At 42.8% G+C, this 27,786-nt stretch overlaps 2 protein-coding genes across 10 annotated transcripts in view; one reads left to right on the top strand and one right to left on the bottom strand.

The window, feature by feature from the left end:
* Window positions 1-14,638, top strand: part of GLS (glutaminase) — a 111,659-nt gene extending 97,021 nt beyond the window's left edge. For 3 of the 4 annotated variants that reach the window (XM_039493928.1, XM_039493931.1, XM_039493932.1), the window contains 4 exons: window positions 6,409-6,470; window positions 8,849-8,925; window positions 9,013-9,076; window positions 11,163-11,319. In XM_039493928.1, the coding sequence (XP_039349862.1) occupies window positions 6,409-6,470; window positions 8,849-8,925; window positions 9,013-9,076; window positions 11,163-11,319 (360 nt within the window). Of the gene's footprint in view, window positions 1-6,408; window positions 6,471-8,848; window positions 8,926-9,012; window positions 9,077-11,162 lie in introns of all 4 variants that reach the window. The other variant, XM_039493927.1, reaches the window with a different exon arrangement.
* A 7,490-nt stretch (window positions 14,639-22,128) lies between these two features.
* STAT1 (signal transducer and activator of transcription 1) overlaps window positions 22,129-27,786 on the bottom strand; it is a 45,386-nt gene continuing 39,728 nt past the window's right edge. For 3 of the 6 annotated variants that reach the window (XM_039494596.1, XM_039494598.1, XM_039494597.1), the window contains exons 22-24: window positions 27,112-27,187; window positions 25,884-25,986; window positions 22,129-25,106 (exon numbers count right to left, since the gene is read on the bottom strand). In XM_039494596.1, coding sequence (XP_039350530.1) covers window positions 25,083-25,106; window positions 25,884-25,986; window positions 27,112-27,187 — 203 coding nt within the window. In that variant the 3' untranslated portion in view covers window positions 22,129-25,082. The remainder of the gene's footprint in view (window positions 25,107-25,883; window positions 25,987-27,111; window positions 27,188-27,786) is intronic. The other 3 variants (XM_039494599.1, XM_039494600.1, XM_039494601.1) reach the window with 3 other exon arrangements.

Here is a 27,786-nt window from a genome sequence, read left to right as displayed (position 1 = left end):
TAAAATAAGTATTTGTTACATTTCTGTGCTAACTGGTGGTAAATGATTCCCATCATATCACTTGTGAGCAGATATATTTGTTTGCTTTGAGATATCTAATGAAACTTCGAGGTACTGTTTACACAGTGAAAACAACAAAACCAGCTACCTCGATAATACCAGGAAGTCCCCCTTACTCCAAACATGGTTACAACACAGATATTCTAGCAGTGTGGACAGGACCGTTCATTGTTAGCTATTTCCAACCCATGCTAACGTCTTTAACTTGGGGTTGGAAACTCAGTTAAAACATGGCCTTAGGTTTTGGTTATGCAGTATAGATGGGATGTTTTGAAGGGAGCTCTCCTATCATGGTAGCTCATCCCGTATAGCCTCTTGCCTTTGAGCTGCAGGCTATTCTTACCAGGTTCCTCACTGGAAAAAATCTCTGGGTCTTCCTTGCAAAGTTTTACGCTAGTGAGAAATCTTTCTAATGTGGGAGGCTTGGATTTTTGTTTTCGAATCTGGAATGGGGATTCTTTAATAATCCTTGCTAAAATAGCAGTTTTTGTCTTTTTTATTTAAATGCCAGTAACACTATACCACACAGTCAGTGCAGTGGGGAAGGAGAAAACCGAGATGCTTTTTACATCTACTACCTTTGCAGTCTTGTATACATTTACCCATATGAGATTAGTGCTTATCAGTGGGGCTAGAGTGATAACTCTAAAAATTAAAGTCCCTTTCCCCACAGTAGGAGCAGTACACAATTTCCCTGTCAGGTTCCTCTGGGGGAACCACCTCTAGCGATGAGAAAATGCAGTTCAGTCTCCATGCCTATGCAATCCTTAGTGCCTCTAACACTGCCAGTATGCGTGCCAGTTGTAGTGATTTTTGTGGTGAGGGACAGCTGTTTACTAGAAACTGTACTGTGAGCACAAAACTTAAGACAGTGAGGCTATCCGATTATACCAATCACTATTGAGATGGGACATTGCTCAAAATGTATTCCTTGCCACATGAAGTGGAAGACAAGTGAACCCATAGGGCTGCTAACTGGTTTATGCTTAAATAGCAAGCAACCTTCTTAAATAGTTGACACTGGTCATACATTTTAAGAGATTTAAGTATAGTCTGTTTTAATGGCTTTAATAAGGATACATGGCTGTAAAGCAGAAAATGGCAAGGGGCTGAACTAGTTTCAGGTCTCAGAGCTAGGAGCTCTTTATTTGGAATGCTGTCGGACAGACTCTGTGTTCTGGGGAAGATATTTAACCCCTCTCCCTCAATTTCAAAATGAGGAAATACCTACTACACAAGTGGGATTGCGTTCATGGTGGTAGAGTTCTGACAATAATAAAGCCAACAGCATAACACTTTTGAAAAGCCAGTGCTACCTATGGCCAGAATATTTTTTCATGTTTGCCACTTTTAGCTGATTTTTGGAGCACAGGATAATTCATATTTTCTGCCAGGAACTGCCTCTAACAGATCCTCCCCCTCCCCCTTTTCTCCCCTCCCAAAAAAGGTAACAAACCTCCTTAATTAGTATGTCAGAATTAGAATACAAAAATAAAATCAGAAAAAGTGCTAAGCTGGTACAAACCTGAGTTGGCAGCAGCAGCTTAATACCCGTTTTTGTTTTCCAGCACTCTAAAAGGAAATCGATGCAAGCAGTAAGAGCTAGTTTACTTTATATTTCTCGTCAGCACTGTGTCAGAACTCATGTTCAGTTGTAACAGTTTGCAGTGTAGTTGTAGCCATGTTGGTCCCAGGATATTAGAGAGACAAGGCGGGTGAGATAATATCTTTTATTGGACTAACTTTTTTCTGGTTTTCACCAATAGAAGTTGGTCCACCATAAGATGTAACTGTTCCATTTTGGATTCTGCACTGGAGCCATGTGCTGGTATTTAACCCAAAACATGTATTCAGAGGTCCTTCAGCTGCTTAAATCTTTGGCTACAGATTATATAGTAGGGGCTTGCTCCAAAGCGTACTGCAGTTGGTGGAAAGACTCCCCAAGACGTCAGTCGGCTTGGATCAAGCATAAGGTGAATTTCCTATTCTTGTTTTTGAAGATTAAGAAAGAAATGTTTCTACCAATTTGAATAGCATAAACAGTCAACTTCTGAGCATCAGACATATACCATCCCTTGCCATTTGTGTGGCTAGAGCGGTGGCGATTGCTTCTAATCAGACTGACTGGTTTCACTGACAAAATGTTTTCCTAAGCAGTTGACTATCAGTTTATGAACCCATTCTGCTTATTTCTCACAACAGACTGGAGTTTTTGCTCTCATTTATTTTGTGTTGCAACACAATCTTGCTCCTCATATTTTCTTGCCTACTCCCAAGAACAACAACAAAATATTTGGCTACCTTCTATATCAAAGTTTTCACTTTTGCAGTAGATGCCATTGTTTCAGGCTAACAATTTCAGAATTTTGAGAATGCAGGCTGTTCATTTTTAGTTTTTAAAATAAAAAACTGCTTTTGATCTCTTCTGAGTTAACTTCTGTAAATATAAATCCTCCAACTTCTGGCTCTTTTTTTAGTTACTTTTCACATAATACATGTTTGCTGAATGTAATTGCATTTATCAGACTGATATATGATGTGTTAACACTAGTTCGATTATTACAATATTTGGATGTAACCAAAATTCACAAAGAGTTCCTTTCTGGAACCTTCTAAAAGGGCTGTGAAAAGTCGCAGGTGGAATTCAAGCAATGTCTGGTATTTGTTGAGCAGATGTAAGGTATTCCTTGAGGTTTAGTAGTTGGATCCATTTATATGCCCATCTGTGTGATTTTCAGCTGCTACCTTTTAAAAGGCGTAGAGTCAAAATTATCTTTTGCTCACAGAAGTGCAGGAAAATAAATAACTTCTGAATACAAAGTTTTTAACTGGATCTATAGCCACTCACAATCCTTTAGCTTCATCTGTGTTTTAGAAAGTTACATTCTGGATTTTCCAGTTTAACAGCAAAGTGGGAGGGGGAAAACTGTTTAAAGAGGACCTTAAAAATGCTTCTGAGAAATGCAAATAATAAATAAATGCAAATCAAGAGTTTAATTTTCTCTGCACCTGTATTACAAGGTCCAGAATGCCCTCAACTCATGCTGAATTAATTGGGAATTGAGGGTGCTCAGCAACTCAGAGTTCTGAGTTCTTAAATTTTATACTGTCAGCAACCTAAAGAGTATGTGGGGGATGGGGGGTTCTTGCAAGAAGTTTTCACTCATCTCTGGGGAGAGCCACTTCCTGAATTGGATTCAGATAAAATTAAAAGGTAGTTAAACTAATTTCCATTTGGTGCCTTTATTTCTAAACACAGACTTCAGACAGATACCTGGAAAAGTACAGTGTAATCAACTGTACAGTAATGGGGTACAGAACTGTACAACTCCAGCTCATGTCAGTAGTGACCACGTTACCATCTGGGGGGCTGTTCAGTAGCTTATCTGAAACGAGTTTGGTGATCTCAGTATCACCCCCAGAGTACGTGTCCACATCACAAAGCTATAACCACCACACTCTTCGGCACTTTCGTTGGTAGGCTCAGTAAAGAGGTCAGGAATTGAATGGTCAGGGAAGCTGAACTACATTTTTATTCCTGGAAGTGACCCCCCCAATAACAAGGCAGGGACGCAGCAGAATAGTGTGAGGAAGTTGCTGCTGTTTCTCCTGATAAATAGATGACTCCAATCTGCCTGTCTTAGGTACTCACATCTCCACAGTATCGGGACACTTCACAATCTTGAGTGTATTTATTCTCAACACCTCTGTGAGGCAGAGCAGGGCTGTTCTCCCCATTTTACAGATGGAAAACTGAGGCACAGAGTGGTTCAGTGACTTGCCCCATGCATAGGTGCCGACTCCGTGGATGCTCCGGGGCTGGAGCACCCATGGGGAAAAATTAGTGGGTGCTCTGCACCCACCAGCAGCCAAGCTCCCCGCCCAGCTCACCTCACCTCTGCCTCCTCCCCTGAGCGCGCCACGTCCCTGCTCCTCCACCTACCTCCCAGCGCTTGCCGCTGCCAAACAGCTGTAGCAAGTTCCGGGAGGGAAGGGGAAGAAGCGGGAACAGGGCGGGGTCAGGGCGGGGCTGGGGATTTGGGGAAGGAGTGAGAATAGGGGCAGGGAGGGGGAGGAGTTGGGGCAAGGACTTTGGGGAAGGAGTTGGAATGGGGGTGGAGTCAAGGCAGGGCCAGAGTGGGGTCAAGCACCCACCGGTGCCAGTAGAAGTTGGCGCCTATGGCCCCATGTCACCCGGGAAGTCTCTGACAGCAAAGAACTGAACCCAGATCTCCCAAGTCTTAGGCTGGTGCTCTAATTATTGGACAGTCTTTCCTCTCCGTCTGGCATTGTTTGTGCACGTGCTAAAAGGAAAAAATCAAAACGGTGAATTGACTAGAAAATGGGTATAATACATTGCAATGAGGCCGTTAGCTAATTACAACACCTTTTCTGTAAGCTGTATATAATAAACAGTGGACTTAGACACAGGAGTAACTTGACAGCTTATACAGCCTTTTCCCTCTATTTGATTGATCTCTTGGAGAGAAAAGAGGAGGCTTTAAAACTCCTGGAGTGACAGTGGGACGACATTTTTTTATCATGGTAGCCAAGTAAACATAAGTAACCATCCTGAGCTCTTGCCACGCTTTGCCCTGCCTGCCATGTTAATGAGACAGGTCTATCTGTGCGTGACACTGCAGCCAAGCACACCACAAGAACAAGAAAACCTAGCAAGTAGTTTGGCTAATAGCAGAGAGCATGGAAAGAATGCGAACAAGAATTGAAGGGTGAGTTCTTGGGGCCCACCCTGCAAAGTGGCATGTGTCCTCTCCTCCCACTGAAGTCATTGGGAGTTGCAGGTCCCCAGCACCTTGTAAGTCTAGGCCCTAAGTTAATAGACTTTGGATTTTGTCATTTTCTCCACAAAAGGGCAACTGGCGACTTAACCCAGTGAGCCTATGACTCTAGGGTAGCCCAGGAAAATTGGCAGAGTGCTAAAGTCCAGGGACCTTGCATCAGTGTCCACACAGGGAGGCAAGGTAGGCGGACAGTAGGCCAGTGAGTCTGTGCTAATGTTGATTCAAGGTAACCCCGCTAGTGTTCACACGCTGCGGGACTAAAGTCAGTGACTGGGCCTGCCTTAGTCTTTGTGTTACAGGTTTTGAGGTCACATCATATGCTGTAAAGATGTGATTTTTTTATGCCCCTCTCTTTTTTTTTTCCATGTAAGTTACTGTGCTGCTTTATAACAAATATCTTTATTTGGTACTTGGTAAGGAAATTAATGTGAAATGATTCCTCGATTCTGGCTCATGAAAGGCACAGACAATGACACAGCACCCCCAGATGTGCCCCCAGGAACACATCCATGCTGTTCGGGGAGCAGATGGAGATGTCTGGGTGTGCGTGTGTAGAGAATTCCTTCCTTTCTGGTGCACCAAGAATTGTGATTCTGGTTTGGTCTGTTATAATGATAGTCTATAAAGAAGGCAGAGTTCAAGCCAAACTGAGTGGAATAGTTTAAGCGTGGGAACCTTGGCGATAGAGGGCAGTGCAATGTTGCAAATCTCATTGTAAGAGGCAAACTAACTGTGCGAAATGTGTATTCGGCCCTTATTATCTAGAGCAGCCTTTTTGAAATGTACCTTTTCTGTCTTGCTTATGCTTATTAGTTTTTCTTTTTACTATTTAACACTGTGAAGCATTCTGGGATGTACTCTGTAAAAAGCCTACGTAGTATATGAGCTAAAGTAATGGAAAGTATTGAAACAGGTGCTGTATGCAGATTTTCTCAGATAGCTTTTCCTTGGTGCTGACTAGTAACATCCCCTACTCTTCAAGTCCTGCATCTGTATTCAGTATAAACTATCTGTCATGATGAATTATGCAAATCATGCTGTGGGTTAGAGAGTCAGTAGTATATAGTGTTATGTTTAAAAGAGAAATACAATTTGGCCAACAAAGGAAAATATTTCTAGATTTTTGTCATAGTAAAATACAAATTGGTGGTGGTCCGCTTTCTAGTGTTTCTATACATTCAGAGTTGGACCAATGAGCATTAAATTGCCTGTAGTGAAGCTGTTTGGAATTCAATCTGACAACCTTTTTAGATTGTACTGCAAATGTACCTAGAGAAATGGTTACGTAGTTGACATGTTTGCCAACAGGGACCCTACTATCCCTTCATAGAGTCATAGATTATTAGGGTTGGAAGGGACCTCAGGAGACCATCTAAGTCCAACCCCCTGCTCAAAGCAGGACCAATCCCCAAATGGCCTCCTCAAGGATTGAACTCTCACCCCTGGGTTTAGCAGGCCAGTGCTCAAACCACTGAGCTGTCTTCGCTTTCTTCCCACAAGTCACATCAAGAAAAGAAAAAAACCTTTTTTTTCCTTCATTTCACAGGTGAAGTCTGTGATAAATCTCCTGTTTGCTGCCTACACTGGGGATGTATCTGCACTCCGAAGGTAAAACCAATATGGTGTTGGGGAAAGGAAATCACTTGTGTTTCAACTATTATTGCACTTTATTTCTGAACATATGACCATGTTAGGAGACATTATAGCTGCTTTAATACTCCAAGGTAGCAGGGCCATTTAAGCACACAAGGTGTTCAAAGAATGCACTTTAGTGGATCTAGCACTGCTTTTAATATCTAGTCTTCAGATCCCAACAAAGCAAGGAGTTAAGCTTATTACAAAATCAGTCCTTTGTTCTGCATATCAAAACTTCATGTGGATAATATGAAAAATAATTTGTACGTCTGGTTATAGTCAGAGGTATAATCCCATAAAATGGCACCATTCTGCTTTGACATAAACTGATTTTTTCCTTTGTGTCTCAGTCACGATGTGTTATCTTCCCACAAATTTTTACAGCAGTAGAAGAGCAAGCTGGATTCTAGTCTTGATTTCTAGTCTGGAATCAATTCCAGAACTGTGAGCAAAGCTCAAACTGAGGAATGTTTATTGCTAGTGATGTAGGAGCCAGATGGAACCCAGCTTGATTTTCAGATCCCAAGTATAGTTTTCTTTTGTTTTTTTTTGTTTTTTGTAGGGCTGGCAGTATTTAGAAACCCTTTGCATTTTACACTGAGCAGATTTTACACAGACTCATTGAGAGAGCAGATAAATGTGGAAGGCTTAATTCTTCATTGTACCTTTGCAAAGCTGGGGCAAAGCGGAGCTCCTCCAGTAGCTTTATACTGGTTAGAGATTCTTCCGACACAGGGAGACTTCTCCATGAAATTTCTCCAGCTGATGTAAGTTCCCTTTGCACCCCAAAGTGATCTTAAGCAGTCAGAGAATCTGCCTGGAAGTAGTGTTTTGGCTGGACAGAGAGAAGTATGTATGCACATCAGTATGCTCCAGAGTGGCATTTTAAGAGTGATTTTTCTGACTGGAACCACAGATGAAGAGGCCAGGAACGAAGCCAAATCTCTACTGTACTCTTAAAGCCAGGTCATTTTGGTGCCTCTTTTATTAAAGCTCAGATGAAAATATAATGTACTTTTGATACTGTGATGAGTTCCCCCGGAGGTGCGACCTGGAACTGGGGTACCCCGGAGCCCCCTGACCCACCAGCTTGGGCTCCCTTTACATTGTACTGCTGTGACCAGCCTGCACTTTCACCAGCACACACAGAGGTAGGGACACACCCAACTGCAGTTACCTGCAGACTTTGTGCTCAGCCTTGCCTGGGTAGGCTCCAGTTAGGGAACTTCCCAGCTACTCAGGCACACGCCCCTTCTGGAGTGTAAACCCCAAATGATACCATCCTGCGCTGCACAGGGAACTGTACAGGGTACGTTTATGAAATTCACCCCATCCCTCCATGTGGAGAGGAATATACAACAGCTTTCTGCCCCCAAGTTATGACTTCCACATCCTGGTTTTAGATAAAGCAAAAACAAGTTTATTTACTCTAAAAGATACAGTCACTTAAAATCTAAGGGATAGGAAACAGATCAAAGCAGATTACCTTGCAAATAAACAAAAAACACAAACTAAGCTTAATATACTACATAGGATGAGAATTTGCTATTCATATCTGACCTAAGTGATGATACAAGCAGGCTGCAGATTCTTAAGCTGGCAAACTGCACATGCTTACAGCTTGGAATCCCCAGGTGTTTCATTCACAGGCTAAAAATCCCTTTAGCTTGGGTCCAGCACTTCCCCCAGTTCAGTCTTTGTTCCTTAGGTGTTTCTAGGAGTCTCTTTGGGTGGGGAGTCAGTGAAGAACCAAGATGTCGTCACTCCCTTGCCTTATATAGCTTTTGCATATGGCAGAAACCCTTTGTTTCCAAGATTAGTTCCCAGGCCAGTCAGTGGAAATATACTGACGTCCCAAGATGGAATCCAGCACCAGGGGACCTGGTGACATGTCCCTGTAGTGTCACAGCAGCCATGACTCAGAGGCTGTCTGCAGGAAGACCCCCAGTTGGGAGATAAGCTTCTTCTAATGCTTATTGTTTTCTCTAATGGCCCTTCCCCACCCAACTTTTCAGAATGAAAGCATCTTGTCTAGTGGGTGTTCCCCACGTGTAAACACATTTGTAATACAGATACATAGCCAATATTCCTAACAGAAATGATGCATGCATACAAGTAGGATAATCATATCCAGCAGATCATAACCTTTCCAATGACACCTCGCATGACTTATCTTGCATAAAATACATAATAACTATGTCATAATCCCATCATCACTATGAAAATTATGGGGTGCAGTGTCAGATACCATTTAAATCCGTTCAGAGGGCATGTCATTGTTTTACAGTAGAAGTATGATTAGTATTTTTGTAATTATTTCTATGATTGTCTTTCTGAATTTGGCTTTTCAGATTTGCTTTGTCGGGTATGGATATGGAGCAAAGAGATTATGATTCACGAACAGCATTGCACGTAGCAGCTGCAGAAGGTAATGACTCTTGATAAACAAGATATAAGCTATTAATTTAGTGGGCTTAATTTAAAAAGTATATTAAATACTTCTTTTATTTTGTAGGTCATGTGGAAGTAGTTAAATTTTTGCTGGAAGCCTGCAAAGTGAATCCTTTCCCCAAGGACAGGTGAGCAATTCCACTGTTAGTATGGAGGAGGGGAGCTCCAGTAACTAATTAGATTGGTGAATCCAATCCTAGTGCAGTCAGTTGGCCAGAGTCTGTTTCCTCTGAAATCTCATGGGATGCTGAAAGTAGAGACAACTGGGACCATCTGATCTACTCAGCTAACTTGCAGCTGGTGCTAGAGCTCCCTTGAGCTGTTTCTGCCCATTTGATCTAGCAACACTAATTCCCCCCTTAAAGAAGCAGGAATTCCAGACCTCAGTAGGGAAGATTGAGAAAATAAATCAGTGGCTGGAGAATTTTCTTTCAAAAAAGGCATCAAGCCAAGAAAAAGGAATTTGTAGTTTGATGTGCATGTATGAATACATATGCAGAACGCACACACGGATGTGGGTGTAAGAGTGTCTACGTGTGTCCAACATAATTAAAACTATTCACAAACTTCAGTGTGAACTTGACCCCGTTAGAAAGGCTGCTTTACTGTTCTGGTGTCCTGAGAGAGGTGCACTCCGCATGGTTTGTTATGTATAATCATTAACTTTTTATTTTTAATTTCACCTTCAGTTTTATTACTGTAACTCACAGTATGGCATTGGAAACCAGAAAAAAAATAGGTCAGTGCAAGGTTCCTCACCTATAGAAAACAAGGCCTGACACTAGTAATGAAACCACTCTTGGCCACTCTCTAGCTCTCTTACTCAAGTAAACTTGTCTTTGTCTCTGCTTCCTTCAGTTTGCCTGTACCTTTTAATTCTTCTGTCCGGATAACAGTGATTTTGCTATTTAACAGTAAAGCACTGAATGAGCTTTAATTTGATAGTTTATTTCATTCAGTGCTGTGCAGATTAATGTAAGTCTGCTTATGTCTTGTTTTATATGCACAATGTCCTCCTTATGGTGCTTATAGGAGTGTCAGAAAAGCAGAGCATTTTCAGTCATTTATCATTACCTGTGATATTTTGAAGCTTTACTATTAAGGTGAGATTTTGACTTTTTGATACAGTCCTTTTCAAAAGGAACTCACGGTGCTACAGAGTTCTTACACCACGATTAAAATGTAACCAAAGTTGGTGGGAAATCTGTATTGTGTTTGCACCTGCTCTAATTACCAGCTTTTCCATTAAAACCCCTCAGGGGAAGAGTTTGTCCTGTGCCAAAAGGATGTCAAAGATCAACACTAGAAAAAACACTTCAGTAAAAATAATGTGAGGCACCTTTCTGGAGCTGATTTCCTTGGTGAAAGGAAGGCAAAAAATACTTTACCTTTGCTTTGTTGAAATACTATATTTAGATATCACTTACTCTCCTGTTTAAGAGGGGAAAATGGGTTTAGTGTGGATGATGTGAAAATAACAGCGGTTATGCGTGTGTGTGTTTAGCTACTGTTTCGTCTAGTCTGACACTATCCATTAAAGTGCAGTTCTGCTGTGAAAAATGATTGAAAAAAATCATTGTTTTTATCGTCTTTTAGTGATTTCCATATCAAATGTGTTCAATTTTCACATTTTCAAGTAAAAAGGTTTTGTATCCCGTGACTAACAGTGCACAATCAGCCTGTAGGCTGAAGATCAAGTTGGGTTATTCCTTTATGTATTACCAATGGTCATGGTGGATTCTACATCACTGACCATTTTTTAAATCAAGATTGGATGTTTTTCCGGAAGAGATCTAGGAATTATTTTGGGGAAGTTTATGGTCTGAATCCGTGGTAGTAAAAGTTCTTCATGCCAGATTTTGTCCCTGGTGACACCTGTGAAATCACATTGAAGACAGTGGTGTTACACGGATGTGTGACTGGTTGGGCTGAAATTTATTAAACAATTATGCTGAAGCACAAGAAGGAATGGAATCCCACTCATTCTCCATTAGTTATTTTGATACTGAAGGGGGAACAGGAGTAAAAAGTAGTGAAAACATCTGTTGTCAAAAGGGTTGTCACCCACTATCCAATTCACTGAAGGTACTAAGTCCCTGAGCTTAGTACATACTGTACCGGCAATTGTTGTCTCAAATATCAAAGTATAATGGAATGCATAGTGGTGGATTTACTTGCTTACTGATTTTGGAAATATTGTGCTTCCTGTTTCAGATGGAATAATACTCCTATGGATGAAGCTTTACATTTTGGACACCATGATGTATTTAAAATTCTTCAAGAATTCCAGATCCAGTACACACCTCCAGAGGATTCCAGCGATGGAAAGGAAAATCAAACAGTTCATAAAAATCTAGATGGCTTACTCTAACCATCTTCAGCTAGATCCCAAGAGTCAAATCACTTACCTATGTTGTTGTGGAAAATGAGTATGAAGAGCGTGTGTATTTCTGTCTGACAGTGGTGTATATTTTACAGAATATTTCATTTATTTCAGTGTTACAGGAGTTTTCTTCATAATATGCAGTGGACAAACCCAATCGCTCCAAAAAACAAACAAACCCCAAACAACACCCCTCCCCCCGAGAATCTCCTTCCATAATGTCAGCAATATTACCTCGTGTTGCATATAATTGATGTAAAGGAAATATTAGCTGTTGATGGCTTTACTGTGCACTACTTAATTTATTTTTGTGTTCTATGTATATCTTCAAACCGTGGTCAGGAATTTTTCTGCTGAATTTGCATTTCTAAACAAATCTCTTAGTGTGGCCAAGTGGAACCATGCTGTTGCCATGTGCAAGTGTCATTGTGGTTTTGCTAGATTTCAGGAGTTGAGGATGCTGGTGTAGATTGAACATGGGTGTGTTGAACAAGGATCTGCATTTATCTTGATTTCCCATGGAACCCTGTTTACATAGTCACCTTGTTACCTAGATCGATCGGTCAATCAGCCCTCACAGAGAGCGCTGATCACAACACATTGTTCATGTTGTTCTAGCGAGTCCTTCAGCCACCCGTTGGCCAGGCTTGTCAGTGGCACCAGACACCTGATCAGCATAGCACACCTCAGCCCAGAACCCCTGAGCTCAAGCGATCCGCCAGCCTCAGCCTCCCAGGTAGCTAGGATTACAGGCGCGTGCCACCTTGAATGGTTGTTTACATAGTATAAATCTCAAAATAATGGTGACATTTGTCAGTGGTCTGGGCTAATTGTTCTTAGAGATGATTTTTTCAGGGAGTCTGTTTTAAGGTTGGTTTGATGACCAAATGCCATGGAGGAATATCACTTGTTTGACTTTTTTTTTAGTTGTTCCTTTCAAATGCCCATTGTCCAGCCTCTCTCTCTGTCCATATTCAGCTGCTGAAGTGCTTTCCCTTTAGCTGGGGAAAGCAGGCACTTCCACAGTATGCATTGGTTCCTGACAGGCATATGTGCATCATGGGGGATCTTGTAGGCTGCAAAATAATTCATCTCAGTCTTATGTTTTGTCCTCAGCTGCAACTACACCAAAAACCTTTTAGGGGAATGGAAGTATATGAAAGGCAAAATACTAAACCAAATGTTCTAAATCAGTTAGGCTCACAATAAAAAACACTCATGGAGTGAAACAGCTTAAAGAGGTATAAAGCTAATCAAAACATGAGCAAGGTTGTGGATATGCCAAACTGTGCGTCTATCTCTCTTCTTATGCTGGCATAAATCCTTGAATAGTTTTGTTGAAGCTTCTGAAGTTACGCTGGTGTAAAACAGGTAACAGATCAGAAACAGGGGGCCACAAATCAAGCAGTTCATTTGTGTGTGAACTGTTGCATTTGCCCTCTTCACATGGTAGTCTGTGCCCCATGTATATCAGGCGTTAGAAATCTAAATCCAAATATTTGTTCTATTTTTGGGACCATTACACTACATCAGCTTCTTGCCAATGCAACAATATGTCTGATTACTGACACTGCAATATGAGTGAAGTCATCTTTAAAAAAAAAAAAAAAACCTGGGTAGGAGTATCTATTTCACATTTGTTGGAAGTAGGTGATAGTTAAGAATCAGGCAGTGTATGGGAATAAAACCATTTGAGGGAACTTCACACATCTCAAAGATATGGCAGTAATAATAATTCATCCATAGATCTCAAGGTGCCCACTTTACAGATGGTGAAACTGAGGCATGGAGAGGTCACCCAGAAAGTCAGTGGCAGAGTCAAGGTATGGAACCCTTGTCTCCTGCGTCCCACTCCAGTGCTCTAGCCTCTGTGCGCATTGCCTCCCCTAAGGAGGAGAAATCAAATGGAGGCACTTGATATTCAGCACAAGCAGTGGCCTATCTCATAATAAAGATGCTGTCCTGTAGTAGTTTGAAAGCCTAAACCCCTGAAATCTGATTGGTAAAAATGCTTGCCTGGCATTAGTCACTCTCCCCCCGATCTGATATTGCTGCTTTTTGCCTCAAGTCAATTATTCACTCGACGGCCTCATGCTTTTATAACCTTCACCTTTCATGCCTTGTGTCGCAGCCACCTTCCTCCTTAACCAAGAACTGGATGGGATTCCCTTTGAACCCTTCTTGGCCAGATGGGTCACTGTTGAGAGCACAAGGCCCTGTCTCTGCTGCACTCCTACAGAGGATAAAACGAGGCAAACTAAATCCCACGTTTTCCTCTCTAACATTCTTGGACCTACCAAATTGATCCTATGGGACTAAAATTTCTCAGGTTGGGCTCTGGGGGGGTACTGATTAGGTCTCAAGCTATGAGACGCATTCTGTTTGTTAACTTAATCAGATTTCTTAGCAAACCAGAGAGACATAGAAAATGTATCCTCTGTGGTCTCAGAAAAAATGTCAGTGATTTATTTTGATGTAATTGAAATCAGTCAAAATTTACTTTGCTCGAACAATAACCTTTCCAAAAGGTAGCTATATGTACTGAGAAGATAAAGGCATTTTAATTAAATAGCATAGAGATTGTGGCTGTCCCTGAACCTAATGTTTTCCTCCACTATATTAAGAGCTTTTAGCTAGAATTTTAGCACCAATGCATTTTCACCAGGATAGTTTTAGCATTTTCTCATTGTACCAGGAGATATTATTTTGCAAAGATTTGTGCCCAGTGGAAGCAGTGCATTTATATATGCAATTATTTATAAATATATGTAGTTCACTGGTGTGGCTGCTCATCATTGCTGGCACCGACATGTAGATTTTAATTTAAATGGCTTTTGTTGTGTTATCAAATGCTGACATCCTTATGCTCCAAAGAGTTTTCTGTGTTATGTTATATATGTGCTTCTTATGTATCACAGCAACCAGAAATGGTTAAGCTAACTTAATGCTTTGTACATAGAAATATTGTGCTGGTCTTAGCGTTAATTATCCCATCTTTTTGTGAAAAATGTGATGTACTGGGCTGATACTTTTTAGCTGCAGAGCTGGACTGTCAATGAGTGTTTTTATTGATGCTGTACTTACTATCAGCAATTGTGACTGATTGGTGTGACATTTTAGATTCCTTATTGTGGGGAATAGACAGTGATGAATGTATTTGCTTTCAGCAATTTTCCTGTAAGTGAATCTAAATTTTAAAAATACTTGAGCTGTACTGGTTCTGAAAATGAAAGATATTTATTTTAATGAATAAAATCCAGGTATTGTTGCTTTTTACAGCACAATTAAAAAGGAATACCAAAAAATAGAGATGTGTGAGGGGTTGTTGTGGTTTTTCTGGATAGCTACATCATTTACCCACCTCTCATACCACCCCAAGTGAAGTAGCCAAAGAGAGCGGACTTTGTGGAGCCCTCCATTGTAGGCTGCTTTGATACCCTCCAGTGTCAAGGCTACTTTTGTACTGGGAAGGCCTCGTGACAAGCTTTAATTGTAGCATCAAATCATTAGGAGGCTCCATCTCATGGTTAGTTGCTAGTGAATACTGTAGTTTTGAGTCTAAAAGCTTGATATAGCGAACAGGAGCTCATTGGCTTTCCTCACTCAATACAGGTGTCCAGCTGGTGATGGAGAAATGATGCTACAAAGGAGTAACCAACCTGCTGTGGGCATTCTAACAAGAAGCTGACTCTAATGTCCATATATTTTTGAAGTGTTGCAAGTCTCCAATGTCTGCTCTTTAGGAATAGAGGCTGTCGCTGGGATGGGGAAGTAAAGGTCTCTGAATCTGGTGAGTCAGAGATTAGTTGGGATGGTCTGGCTATTGAAATAGTTAAGAAACACAGAGGGCAAAATAGGGATATACATGCATCATTTTGCTCCTGAAGGTTCCTCTCAAACTCCAGCCTCAGACCACAGCAGAAAATTGTGGAAGCAATCAAGAGATTGTACTGAAAACCAACATCACCTAGCCCTATACTAAATAGGTCTCATATTGCAGCCAGGAGTGGAGACCTATGTTGTTGCTGATTTCATGGTTTAAACATATATTGTAGATGACCTTATGGAGCAAAGTGACTTTTTTATTATATAGTGCAATCAAACTGAATCTGCTGCAGAATTCCCTGAATCCTCCAAAGAAGAATACCTTTGAATTTCCTGCAGGGATAGCGGAAGTGCTGCATCCTCAAATGTGATTTAGAAATTATTAGATATAATAAAAAGCCTAGTTTCAGAGAATGTATCCAGACTACTAACCTGCACTACAAAGTGAGTGCCACTAGGCATCAGACTGGCTAAGCCTGTGAGGTCCCATTCTAGGCCATTACAAAAACCACTGATTTGCCAGTTACATTTGCAAACCTCTCACCCAGTTGCAATACAATGAAAAATTGTTTGCCAAAATGGAATTGTCCAACATCAGTGGGGAGAGAAATTTGTATTCCTCGTTCTAACAAGTTTGGAATTTTTTAAAAATTACTTGCATCCATCTTAATAGATTTTGAATATTGTGTTATTGGAACCAGGGACATTAACAGCTCAATGGACACTATTTTATATACTGCCTCTTTTAAAGTGTCTAGGATGAGTCTTGCTCTTTTCATAAATGTACATGCTGAAAGGGAAGACATTTAGAATCATTTTGAAGGCTTTTTCCACACTCTTCCTTCCTTAGATAGAAGGTCCTGAGCTTTTCTTCAAGGCCATTTATACTTTACCCATTCGTTATACTTTACCCATTCATCCCATTACAAATATTTGTACCGTAAAAATGATAAAAGAAATAATATTTTTCAGTTCACCTCATAAGTACTGTAATGCAATCTCGTTATCGTGAAAGTGTAAAGGACAGTTACCTGTTCCATAACTGGCGTTCTTCGAGATGTGTTGCTTATGTCTATTCCACAGTAGGTGTGCGTGCTCACCACATGCACCGGTGCTGGAAGTTTTTCCCTCAGCAGTACGCGTAGGGGGAGTGCTGCTGCAACCCCTGGAGTGGCATTGCTATAGCATGCTATAAGGGGAGCCGCACACTCCCCCCACCCTCAGTTCCTTATTGCTGGAACAACTCCTTCAGTGGGGAAGGAGGGCGGGATGTGGAATAGACATGAGCAGCACATCTTTAAGAACGCCAGTTACGGAACAGGTAACTCTCCTTTCTTCTTCGAGTGATTGCTCATGTGTATGCCACATAAGTGATTACAAGCTGTGTCTGATGGAGGTGGGTAGGAGTTCACAGATTCCCTGGCTGGAAAACAGCGTCATCCCTGGCGTGGGAGACAATCGCATAGTGCGATGTGAACGTGTGTACTGAGGACCAGGTAGTGGCCCTACAGATGTCCTGGATAGGGACATGGGCCCCAAAGGCAGCTGATGAGGAGTGAGCCCTTACAATAGGTGGTGTGGGAACCCCTGCTAGGTCGTAGCATGTGTTGATGCATGATGTAATCCACCGGGAAAAAGCCTCTGCGTGGAGATCAGTTGGCTCCTCATGCGCTTGGCTGAAGCAACAAAGAGTTGCAAAGAGCTGCGGAACGGCTTAGTCAGATCTAGATAAAAGGCCAGAGGCCTGCGCACGTCGAGCATATGGAGGTGGCGCTCCTTGTTAGAGGTATGCAGCTTAGGGCAGAGGACAGGTAAGATGTCCTGGCTCATGTGAAAGATGGAGGCCACTTTGGGGAGGAATGCAGGGTGTGAGCAGAGCTGAACCTTGTCCTTGTGCCAGTGTACGGGGGGTTGCGATCAAAAGGACGTGTGCCTTGTCCGTTTTTACTTCTCCGGGACCTTGGCAATGAGGGGAAACAGGAGAAAAACATAAAGGAGTTGACCCGACCATGACAGGAGGAAGGCGTCAGAGATCGTGTTCCTCCCCACTACCACCCCGGAGCAGAACCCATGGCAATGGCGGTTGTGTCAGGTCGCAAACAGGTCTACTTGAGAAGTGCCCCACTCTTGGAAGAGTTAATGAGTGACCTCTGGGTGAAGTGACCACTCGTGTTGGGGGGAGAGAACCTAGCTCAAGCAATCGGCCTGCGTGGTGTTGGCGCCTGGCAGGTGGAAAGCCTTCAGGGGAGATGATGTGGGCTATACAAAACTCCCAGAGGCTGAGGGCTTCCTGGCAGAGGGCCGAGGACCTCACCCCGCATTGCCTGTTGATATAAAATATCGCAGCAGTGTTGTCCATGAGCACTCTGACCACCTTGCCGCGTAGGTGCGAGGTGAACGTCATGCAAGCTAAACGTATCGCCCTGAGTTCCCTGACATTTATGTGAAGGGATAGCTCTCCCATGGATCACAAACCTTGGGTCCGTGAGGTCCCTATGTGTGCCCCCCAGCCCAAGCCCAATGTGTCATACACTAGCTCCAGTGACAGGGTCGGGTCCTGGAAGGGAATTCCCTGGAGCATATTGGCCGGGCAGGACCACCATTGTAGCGTGGCGATTACCCGCACTGGTACCGAGAGGACTTTGTCCAGTTTGTCCTAGGCCTGGAAGAACTCTGAGGCCAACCAGAGCTGGGGGGCCTCATACGAAGCTTGGCATGGCGGACTACGTACGTGCACACTGCCATGTGGCCCAGGAGCTGTAGGCATGCCCTGACTGTGGTAATGGGAAACTCCACGACCGAGGCTATAAGCCCCTTCAGGGTTCAGAACCTGTCTATGGGAAGGGAGGCTGTGGCCTTGGAGGCATCCAGGAGAGCGCCTATGAATTCTATGCGCTGCACCGGGACCAGTGTCGACTTGGCCTCGTTTACTAGGAGGCCTAGGTTGGCACACATGGCCAAGAGCATGTCCACATGGTTGCGTACTTGGTACTGCGAATGGCCCTTGAGCAGCCAGTCGTCTAGGTAGGGGAATAGCTGTACCTGGCGTCTGAGGTAGACCGCCCCACACTTCGTGAACACCCTGGGCGCGGTGGACAGGCCAAAGGGGAGGACTGTAAACTGGTAGTGGTCCTGTCCTACTAGGAAGCGTCTGTGCCCCTCGAATATGTGGACATGGAAGTATGCATCCTGAAGGTCCGGGGCCGCATACCAATCGCCAGGGTCCAGAGCGGGTATGATACATGCCAGAGAGACTGAGGAACCGGCGTTTTGCCATGAACCAATTGAGGCCTCGCAAATCCAGGATGGGTCTGAGCCCCCCTTTCACCTTGGGGATCAGGAAGTAATGGGAGTAAACCCCTTTCCCCCAGAGTTCCCCCAGAACCATCTCCACAGCTCCCAGGCTGAGGAGCCGACCCACTTCCTGCTGTAGCAGGGGCAAATGCAACGGGTCCCCCCTGCCAACCAAGGGAGGCAAATTGTAGCGTATAACCCTGGGAAACGGTGCTGAGGACCTATTGGTCCGATGTTATTCGGGACCATTCCCCAAGGAAAGCAGACAAGTAGTTGCTGAAAACTAACTTTATTGGTGGGAGGGTCCTCTCGGAGGACACCGAGGTACCATCCTGCAACCAATCAAAACCACCTCTTGCCCTGATGCTTGCCCCTGGAGGGCCCAGGCTGCGAGGCAGAGCGAGACTGCCTCTGAGGTCGCCTCTTCTAAGTTTTGGACCTCTTGTAGGCAGGCTCGTATCTCAGCTGGGGCGCAGGGACGGAGGCTTGTGCCTTAAGCTTTTCCTTGGGCGGGACGTAGAGCTCGAGGGTTTGAAGGGTGGTATGTGAGTCCTTCATGCTGTGGAGCCTCAGGTGTTTGTTCCGCAAACAGGCCCTTGTCAAAGGGAAGATCCTGCATCGCAGACTGCGCCTCCGCGGAGAGCAGTAGCCACGATGCCCTGCGCATGAACACCGCTGAGGCCATGGATTGAGCAGCCATGTCAGCCGCATCTGATGCCGCCTGCAGAGCAGCCTTTGCAGCAGCGGCGCCCTCCTCCACCAGTGACTTGAATTCCTTCCTTTTGCACTCCAGAAGGGAGGGCTTGAATTTTGGCAGCAACCCCCACAAGTTAAACTCATATTGACTGAGGAGGGCCTGGTGGTTGGCTACCCGGAACTGGAAGCTGGTGGACGAATAAAGCTTTCTGCCAAATGAGTCCAGTCTTTCAACGAGCAGGATCTGAGTTGGGTCGGCGTCAGCCGACAAGACCCCAGCAGCGGCTTGCCTCTAGAGCGGGGTCCAGCTGCTGGCAGTGCCCCAAGCACATGCAGGGTCATAATATCTTTGGCCGCCTGCAGGGCCTCCGTTGTTGAAGGCGTGCGGACTTCAGGTGGAGAGGTCTGAGTCAACGTAACCGGGCTGCTCCAGTTGACCTGAGTCAGAGCTCTAGAGCCCGGGGAGGGGAAACTGGGGCTGCCCGCCGTGGGTCTGGCCTCCCCTCGTGCCTTCTCTCTACGCTTCTGAGATGACAAAGCCTTCCTCTGCTTTTTTGACGGAGAGCAGTGCCGGCCACTGGAAGGTGCTGGGGGATCGCCCCACGCTGAAGACAAAGTACCCGCTGCCGATTCCGCTCGGCGCACTGGGGTAGGAGCCAGTGCTGACTCCATGAGAATGGCCCAAAGTCTAATGTGTCTCTCTTTTTTCATCCTGCGTTTGAAGGACCTGCAGATTTTAGTGTGGAATTCACCCAGGCAGAGACAGTCTGTGTGTGGGTCACTTCTGGGCATTGAATGCCTGCAAGACTTGCACGATTTAAACCCTGGGGCCCAGGGTATGCCCTGGCCTGAAGAATAACTAACTAAACTAGAACTTTTACTGACTAACTGATACAGGTACTACTGAACAACCGAGATTTGAGATAAGCTGCAGCAAAGCTGGAGTGAGTAGGTCTGATGCACCGTCACTGGCGGCACGAAGGAACTGAGGGTAGGGGGAGCATGCGGCTCCCCTTATAGCATGATATAGCGGCGCCACTCCAGGGGTCGCAGCAGTGCTCCCCCTATGGGTACTGCTGAGGGAAAAACTTCCAGCACCAGTGCACGTGGCGAGCACGCACACCTACTATGGATTACACATGAGCAAGCACTCGAAGAACATACAAATGTAGATTCTTGTTGTTGCAGTCTCTAAAGTTTTACATTTTGAGTGCAGTAATGAAAGTCCACTCAGTCCTACTTCTTCTTCAGCTAATTGCTAAGACAAACAAGTTTGTTTATATTTATGGGAGATGCTGCTTGCTTCTTATTTATGTCAACTGAAAGTGAGAATAGGCATTCGCATGGCACTTTTGAAGCCGGCATTGCAAGGTATTTACATGCCAGATCTGCTGAACATTCATATGCCCCTTCATGCTTCGGCCACCATTCTAGACGACATGCTTCCATGCTGATGATGCTCGTTAAAAAAATAATGCGTTAATTAAATTTGTGACTGAACTCCTTCGGGGAGAATTGTATGTTTCCTGTTCTGTTTTACCTGCATTCCGACATATAGTTCATGTTATAAGTCTTGGATGATGGCACAGCACGTTCATTTTAAGAACACTTTCACAGCAGATTTGACAAAACTCAAAGATACCAATGTGAGATTTCTAAAAATCGCTACAGCACTCAACCCAAGGTTAAAGAATCTGAAGTGCCTTCCGAAATCTGAGAGGGATGACGTGTGGAGCATGCTTTCAGATGTCTTAAAAGAGCAACACTCTGATGACGAAACTACAGAATGCGAACCACTAAAAAAGAAAATCAATCTTCTGCTGGCATCTGACTCAGATGATGAAAATGAACATGCATTGGTATGTACTGCTTTAGATTGTTATCGAGCAGAACCCGTCATCAGCATGGATGACGCGTGCCTTCTGGAATGGTGGTTGAAGCATGAAGGGACACATGAATCTTTAGCGCATCTGGCACATAAATATCTTGAGATGCCAATTACAACAGTGCCATGTGAATGCCTTTTCTCACTTTCAGATGACATTGTAAACAAGATATGGGCAGCATTATCTCCTGCAAATTGTAACCAACTTGTGTGTCTGAGCGACTGGCTGAAGTAGGACTGAGTGGACTTTGTTATTTTTGAATGCAGTTATTTTTTGTATATAATTCTACATTTGAAAGTTAAATTTTCATTATAAAGAGATTGCACTACAGTACTTCAATTAGGTGAATTGAAATATACTATTTCCAGTGCAAATATTTCTAATAAAAAATAAGGTGAGCACTGTACACTGTTCTGTGTTGTAACTGAAATCAATATTTGAAAATGTAGAAAATATCCAAAAATATTTAAATGATATTCTTCTATTGTTAACAGTGCAATTAATTTTTTAATCGCTTGACAGCCCTAAAAAAACCCTTTTCTTACGTGACCAGGCCCTGTATAACCATGACCCCCTGCTGGGCTATCCACATTCTTAAAGGGTTGCCTCTGTCTCTCTCCCCTCTAGGGTGACCAGATGTCCCAATTTTATAGGGACAGTCCTGATTTTTGGGTCTCTTTTTTTATATAGGCTCCTATTAACCCCCACACCCTGTCCTGATTTTTCACACTTGCTATCTGGTCACCCTACTCCCCACCCCCACCCCGTTCTTTTACTCCCCTGGTTGTGTCAAATTTATATAAGCTTGTTAGTAACTTGGGGCAAGGATAATGTCACTTGTTCTGTATTGTGAGGAGCAGCATAGCGCACTGATGGGCACTGTGAAATACAGCAACAAATAATGCCTTGACTAGCCAGACTGCCACTCTGCTGGATTACTTGTTTACCTAGAGACTAGTAGAACATATGACTAATTCTGTAGCCATAGAACTAACTGACAACCATATAGAGATGAAACTGTCCCAATGGGCTTAAAATCAGATAGAAATCTCTTATGTAAAAAATTCAATTAAATCTCATGAGTCCATTGATACAATAGTCTGAGAAACATGATCTCTTTATTAATAATCATAAAACAATTTCTACATGCTGCTTCAATTTTTTTTAACCTGGAAAAATAGTATTTCTGGTATTGTAAAACATCTTTTTACAACCATCATCCATGCAAAAATGACATGAAGCTAGGTACTGTAAATCTATTGGACTCATGAGAAAATCTGACTCTCAGATATAAGTTGAATGATAAGCACCATATACAGATCAACACATCACAATTCTTAGGAACACCCACTTCATTTTACTTGATAGCTATTAAATATATATGTACATTTAGCTACTCTAATAAGAACAGTAATAAAATTAATGTTGATATTTTGCATTTATGGTCATTTTTTTTATAGTGATATCAAAATAAGGCAAACTGGCACTATTTTGCTACCTAAGCAAATACAGATCTTTTCATAGTAATAATGGAATCGTAGGACTGGAAGGGTCCTCCTTGCAGGCAGCATGCTAGTCTTTAGAGGCACAATGTATTAAATGTATTTACCACTTCCTTTTCATGAAGCAGGGTCAAGCAGCTGATGACTGTTTTTTAACCTATCTGAACAGTGGCAATGGAGCTCCCCATCCCTTATAAACTAACTAGCAAAATGCTAAACTCTCAAGCTGCTGAGAGCCAAAGCACTGCAGCTGTTGAAATTTCAAGGTGAGATTAGTGATTTTCAGTTTCACGAGTTCAAGTTCAGAGACTTGAAAATCAATGAAAGCTGTGCAAGAGGCCACCCTCATTAGGTAACTGTGGCTTAATTGGCCTCCAGTGTATTGAGAACAATTCTGCTCCTCTGCTATTAGCAGACTGCCTCCTTCCTCCAGGTATCACTGCTTCTGTGGGCTGTAAGCACTTAACACAGTCAATTGTAATCCACCTTTCTTTATCCTGCTGCTATTAATGAAGCTGTGTGTCTATACATAGACAATGCCCTCTTTCAAATAAGCAATAGTAAAAATGAAAAGTCTTCTAAAATGTGACTTAGTTAATAATGATATGCACAATACCTACAGAAAAAGTGTCTCCCCAAAGAGATGAGTCAAACTTAGTGTGGTCAGTACAGACGTAAAGCAGCAGGGACTGCAGCTAGTGAAAATCAGCCTAGCTCCATTGACTGCAGTGGGGCTGTGCTGCAGTCAAGCCCCTTAGGATATGTCTATGCTGCAATGAAAATCCTGTAGCTGGCCTGGGCTAAGGGACTGTTGAATTGCAGTGTCGATGCTCAGGTTTCTAATTGCAGCATAGCCAGACCCTTGGAGACCTAAAATGAGTTTATTTTTCAATTAAGGTAACAGTGCTACTTTCGCTAGTGGATTGATATGCTAGGAATGCTTTTGTTTGCTGTTACAAAGAGGAAAGCAAGACACATTTATGCTCTGGATGGGCTCGATCCTACTCCCATTCAAATTAATAGAAAACTATAGACTTGAATGGTGCAAGATCAAGCCCTCAGTGGACTTCTCCAATCCAACAGTGCCTGGCTAAACTGTGAACTATAAAAATAGTTGCAATCTGCCAGGCCAAGTGATACCATCTGTCAGTTTGACAAGTTTCCATTTCTTGAGGATTTTTTTTTTCCAATTCTTAATTTACTTTTCAGGCTTAATCCCCTTGCCAGTAGCAGGGTTAGAGTCTTTTCTCTTTGCTTGGATGGCAGATGTGTCACAGTGAAGGAGCCCCACTCAATTTATTTTAGTTCTGGTTACTTAAAATTAAACTTTTATGTGCTTTGTGAATACTTAGTAGACACATATTTTCATAGTGGCCAATGATGAATAATTCTGACAATATCAAAGCACTTCCACCTCCACAAGTAACTACCGGCAGAGGGGTAATGTCTGGTGTCTGTGCAGTCAGCTTACAATGATGGTTGGAGGGAGGGCAGTGCTTGTATTAAGGATCCTATGAGAAAACATCTCTCTGCTGCTTCACACAGATTTTATTGAACTGTACTTCAGTAAGGTACTGGCTGTAATTTTACAATGTCTAGCTTTCAATTCCTTTATGCCGTAATAGCAGAATATGCAGCGTGTGCTCAAACACTTTGGGGTGACATGATGCCTTTGGGGATTTTCTACATGAAAAAGATTTTGTGAGACATCCTATTGAATTGGTGTTTCTTTTTCGCAATAAGCAGTACAGTAACAGTTGTGGATTTCATGCTTACCATAATATGCTCGTTTTTATTTACAATGAAGCATATGCCACTGATTTAGCAGAGCAGAAGCAAAAACAGGTCAGTGCAGTTTGTGGCTGTACTCTTTGAGAAAGTATCTAAGCTTTCATTTAAAAGAAAATATTCCAGACCTCTTCATTGCAGAAGAAAGCCTTCCAAGTGTAAGCCAAATGCAAACTGAAGCCGTATTGTCTGCCTGAGTATGCAGGCAGCCTGAAATCAATCTCAGAGATGTGAATTACCTTTACTTTAAAACTTTACTTTAAAAAAGACAACACTGTAAATGTTAACATAACTATTTCAATTTATGATAAATTTAGTAGAAACATAGGCTTCTCCCATAATCCCACGCTGCTCTCCCAACCAAAAGCCCCAACTGTCCCCTACCCTGTTGCTAGGATTTTTCCCTCTCCACTTTCTGTGCTGGAGTTTCACAGTGGTGACAGAAAATTCTCTAGCTCATTGACAATTACAATTAACCGAATATAATATCACAATCAGTAACATACAGGCTACTCCAGGTATCATTCATTTTCACACTGGATTCATTAAGAACCTCAATTCCTAAACTGAACTGAAGCTCCAGTCTGATGCACTGGTGTGCCACACACTCCAAGGGCTTTCTTCAGAATGTCGGAAAGCTTGTCACGGACTACACAGCCTTGATGCATACCTCTGCAGGTTGTGAAACAGGGAAGCAGAAAAATGCAAGCTACTTAAGGATGGACACGTGCAAACAGTATAGTAAAGAGACCAATAACACTTAAGTTGGATAGGCTGAACACATCTGTAAAGAGAGAACACAGTTTGATTAAAATCTACCCTAAAACAAACCAGAGCAAAGAATTATACTAAAATACTCTTTTACACGTACAATGCATGGTAAAATGTAACAGGAGCTATGCAGTATTATTTTTCATGGTGTTACACAGTAAGGGCATTGAGACTGATGTGCTGTTATCTATTAATGAGGGCTTGAACTCTGACAGAATTATTAAGTAATATTCAAAAAGTGTTACCCAGGGTTTTCAGAACACAGTGCTATTTGCTAAACTAGCCAAGAATATGTCATCTTTTCAGATTGCCAGAGGTAGATTCACATCTCTCTATGAGAACAAGAAAATTGTACTTTGCCAACTTTGTTCCACTGTTAGCACTGTCATGTTATCTGGCTTAACTGGTCAAATCTACTAATGGCTAGATGAATCACCTTACTGCTGTTTTGTATAGTAACTCTGCCTATTGTGTTTTCTCCATAGTCTTACCTAGCCTTCCTCCAGGACATAGCACATAAAGAGAGCCACTGTCCTGGAGCCCAAAGAGGGGAGAAATAGGTTGAAATGAAGCAAAGTAGCTCTACCCTGCAAAGGAAATGCATTTGCATTTCCAACTAAAGGCGGTAACTTGTTCTGGAAGGCCAGTTTGTGTTCAAATCAAAGTATTTTTAAAATTTGAATTATTCTATGCCAGGATAAAAAAGGAGCCCTTTAAAAGCAAATTCCACACCCATCCCTCTTTCCTCCCCTTCATCTCCCCCCACCCTGCAAAAAATAACAAAACATACCACAGTATCAATTTCTGCAGGGCTCACCATTCGAGACACCTCATCAAAATCTTCAGGAGACATGGGTAAGAGGTTTTCTGTGGTCTGGAGTCTAGAAGGGTGACTGACATGGGGAGAAGAGAAGGGACAAACCTTCAGTGTATTAACATTAATTCCAGTGAACAAGCAGCACCCCTGATGTCAATTCATTTCCCATTTCAAACTCCCTTCTCTTTACTTGATTTTTAGTGGCATGTGCCCCTCACCATGGCTTCTGGCTGCCTCTCATTCAGTTTAAAAGGCAACAAGTAGGTAGATGTCACTAAGTTGGGTGACTCAGCAAAGTTACCTCTCACTCATTTTGCAGTGATGTTAATTACACAGTCTGAACAAACGTGAGCTGTCAGGAAGATACCATCTTTCAGCAAGAGAAGCCACTCCATGGAGCTCCTGGGCCCCATGCACCGTACCACTGAAGTCTCAGGATGGGTGCAGACCCCTATGCCCATGGATCCTATTGTCACTATATCTACACAGGGATAAAAAAACCCAGGACTGGTCTAGGTCAGCTGACTCAGGCTGTGAGGCTGAAAAATTGCCGTGTAGACCCTGCAAGGATGCAGGTTCCAGCCTGCGCCAAAGCATCTACACAGCTATTTTTAGCCCTGGAAACCAAAGTCAGCTGACCTGGGCCAGCCACAGCTGTGCCATGGGTCTTTTATCCCTGTGTAGCCATACCCTGCAAGATCAACCGCTCTCACTTTAGCAGACCACCAGCAGCAGGAGATTCCACAAGCGAGGGTGTTCTGCTTAGAAAGCCCAGCCAGTTTTTAACTGCATTGCTGAGACACAATGTTTCACGCTGTGCAATGCAAGAATGGTTTTAATACAACGAAAAATCAGAAGTGTGTGGCTGGGGATACACACTGATCTACTACAATCAAGTCAGGATAGGTCACGTTAGTCCGAAGAAAACTGAGATAGCTAATTTTTATGAAAAAAATCAAGTATGGGAAACAGCTGTAAATTGCCAAAATATTTCTACATTTTGTACTTTAATATAGTAGCTTTTTTTTCTATTCTATTATGTGTATTGTGGTGTCTTCCTACCCAGGGGGCTTAGCAAAGCAGGGGCGAGAGATCTAAAAGCAAATCATGTACATCTTTAACACTCCTAAAATACACACTCTTTTTGTAGTTTCAAATACTATCCAATTTTTAGAAATCCAACTCTTCTGTACAAACTTACACTTCAGATACGGAGATTAATTCCGTCTTGATGTATCCATTCCCTTTGGGGCCATCTAAATCCATAGGCTCAGAGGCTAAAAATAAAATACACCTCTGCTTAGCAAATGTTCACTTTGTGAAAATCTTTTATATGAATTAAAGGAGCAGTGTCAAAAACGACATTTCTTCCTGAAAACGTTTTACCAGCTACTGTTACAAAAACTCGGGCTATATTTCCAGTTGTTTGCCATTGTGCATTAAAGAAGACTATGTCAAGTCAGTTCCCCCTGCTTGTGTGATTTTTCCCACATAGCAAGAGCGAGGGGAAAAACAAAGGAAAACATGGCCTTGATCCATGCAGGCAGCAACTTCCACCCCATGAAGTCAATACAGCCCCACACAAGTGCCAGCTACTTGGATCTAATTTCTAGTAGGGGCATACGGTTGTAAAACCACAAAATATGGCAGGCAGACTCTGGGGCAATTGTATAGCCTGAAACTACCACATACACATTTTTCAATTTGAATAGATTTCCCATTGATAGCCCCTGTACAACCACATTTTTTTCCCACCTGTTGAACAGTTAATATACAACTGCTCACATTTTAGACTAGAAGAATTCAGCAGGTGTGGTTTAAAAACCACTGACCATTCTGGTTCAACTACCATCATTTAATTGTATACCACAGATAT

The sequence above is a fragment of the Mauremys reevesii genome, linkage group 11, assembly GCF_016161935.1.
Source record: "Mauremys reevesii isolate NIE-2019 linkage group 11, ASM1616193v1, whole genome shotgun sequence".
Taxonomy (NCBI): domain Eukaryota; kingdom Metazoa; phylum Chordata; order Testudines; family Geoemydidae; genus Mauremys; species Mauremys reevesii.
This window is presented reverse-complemented; position numbering and strand designations above follow the sequence as displayed.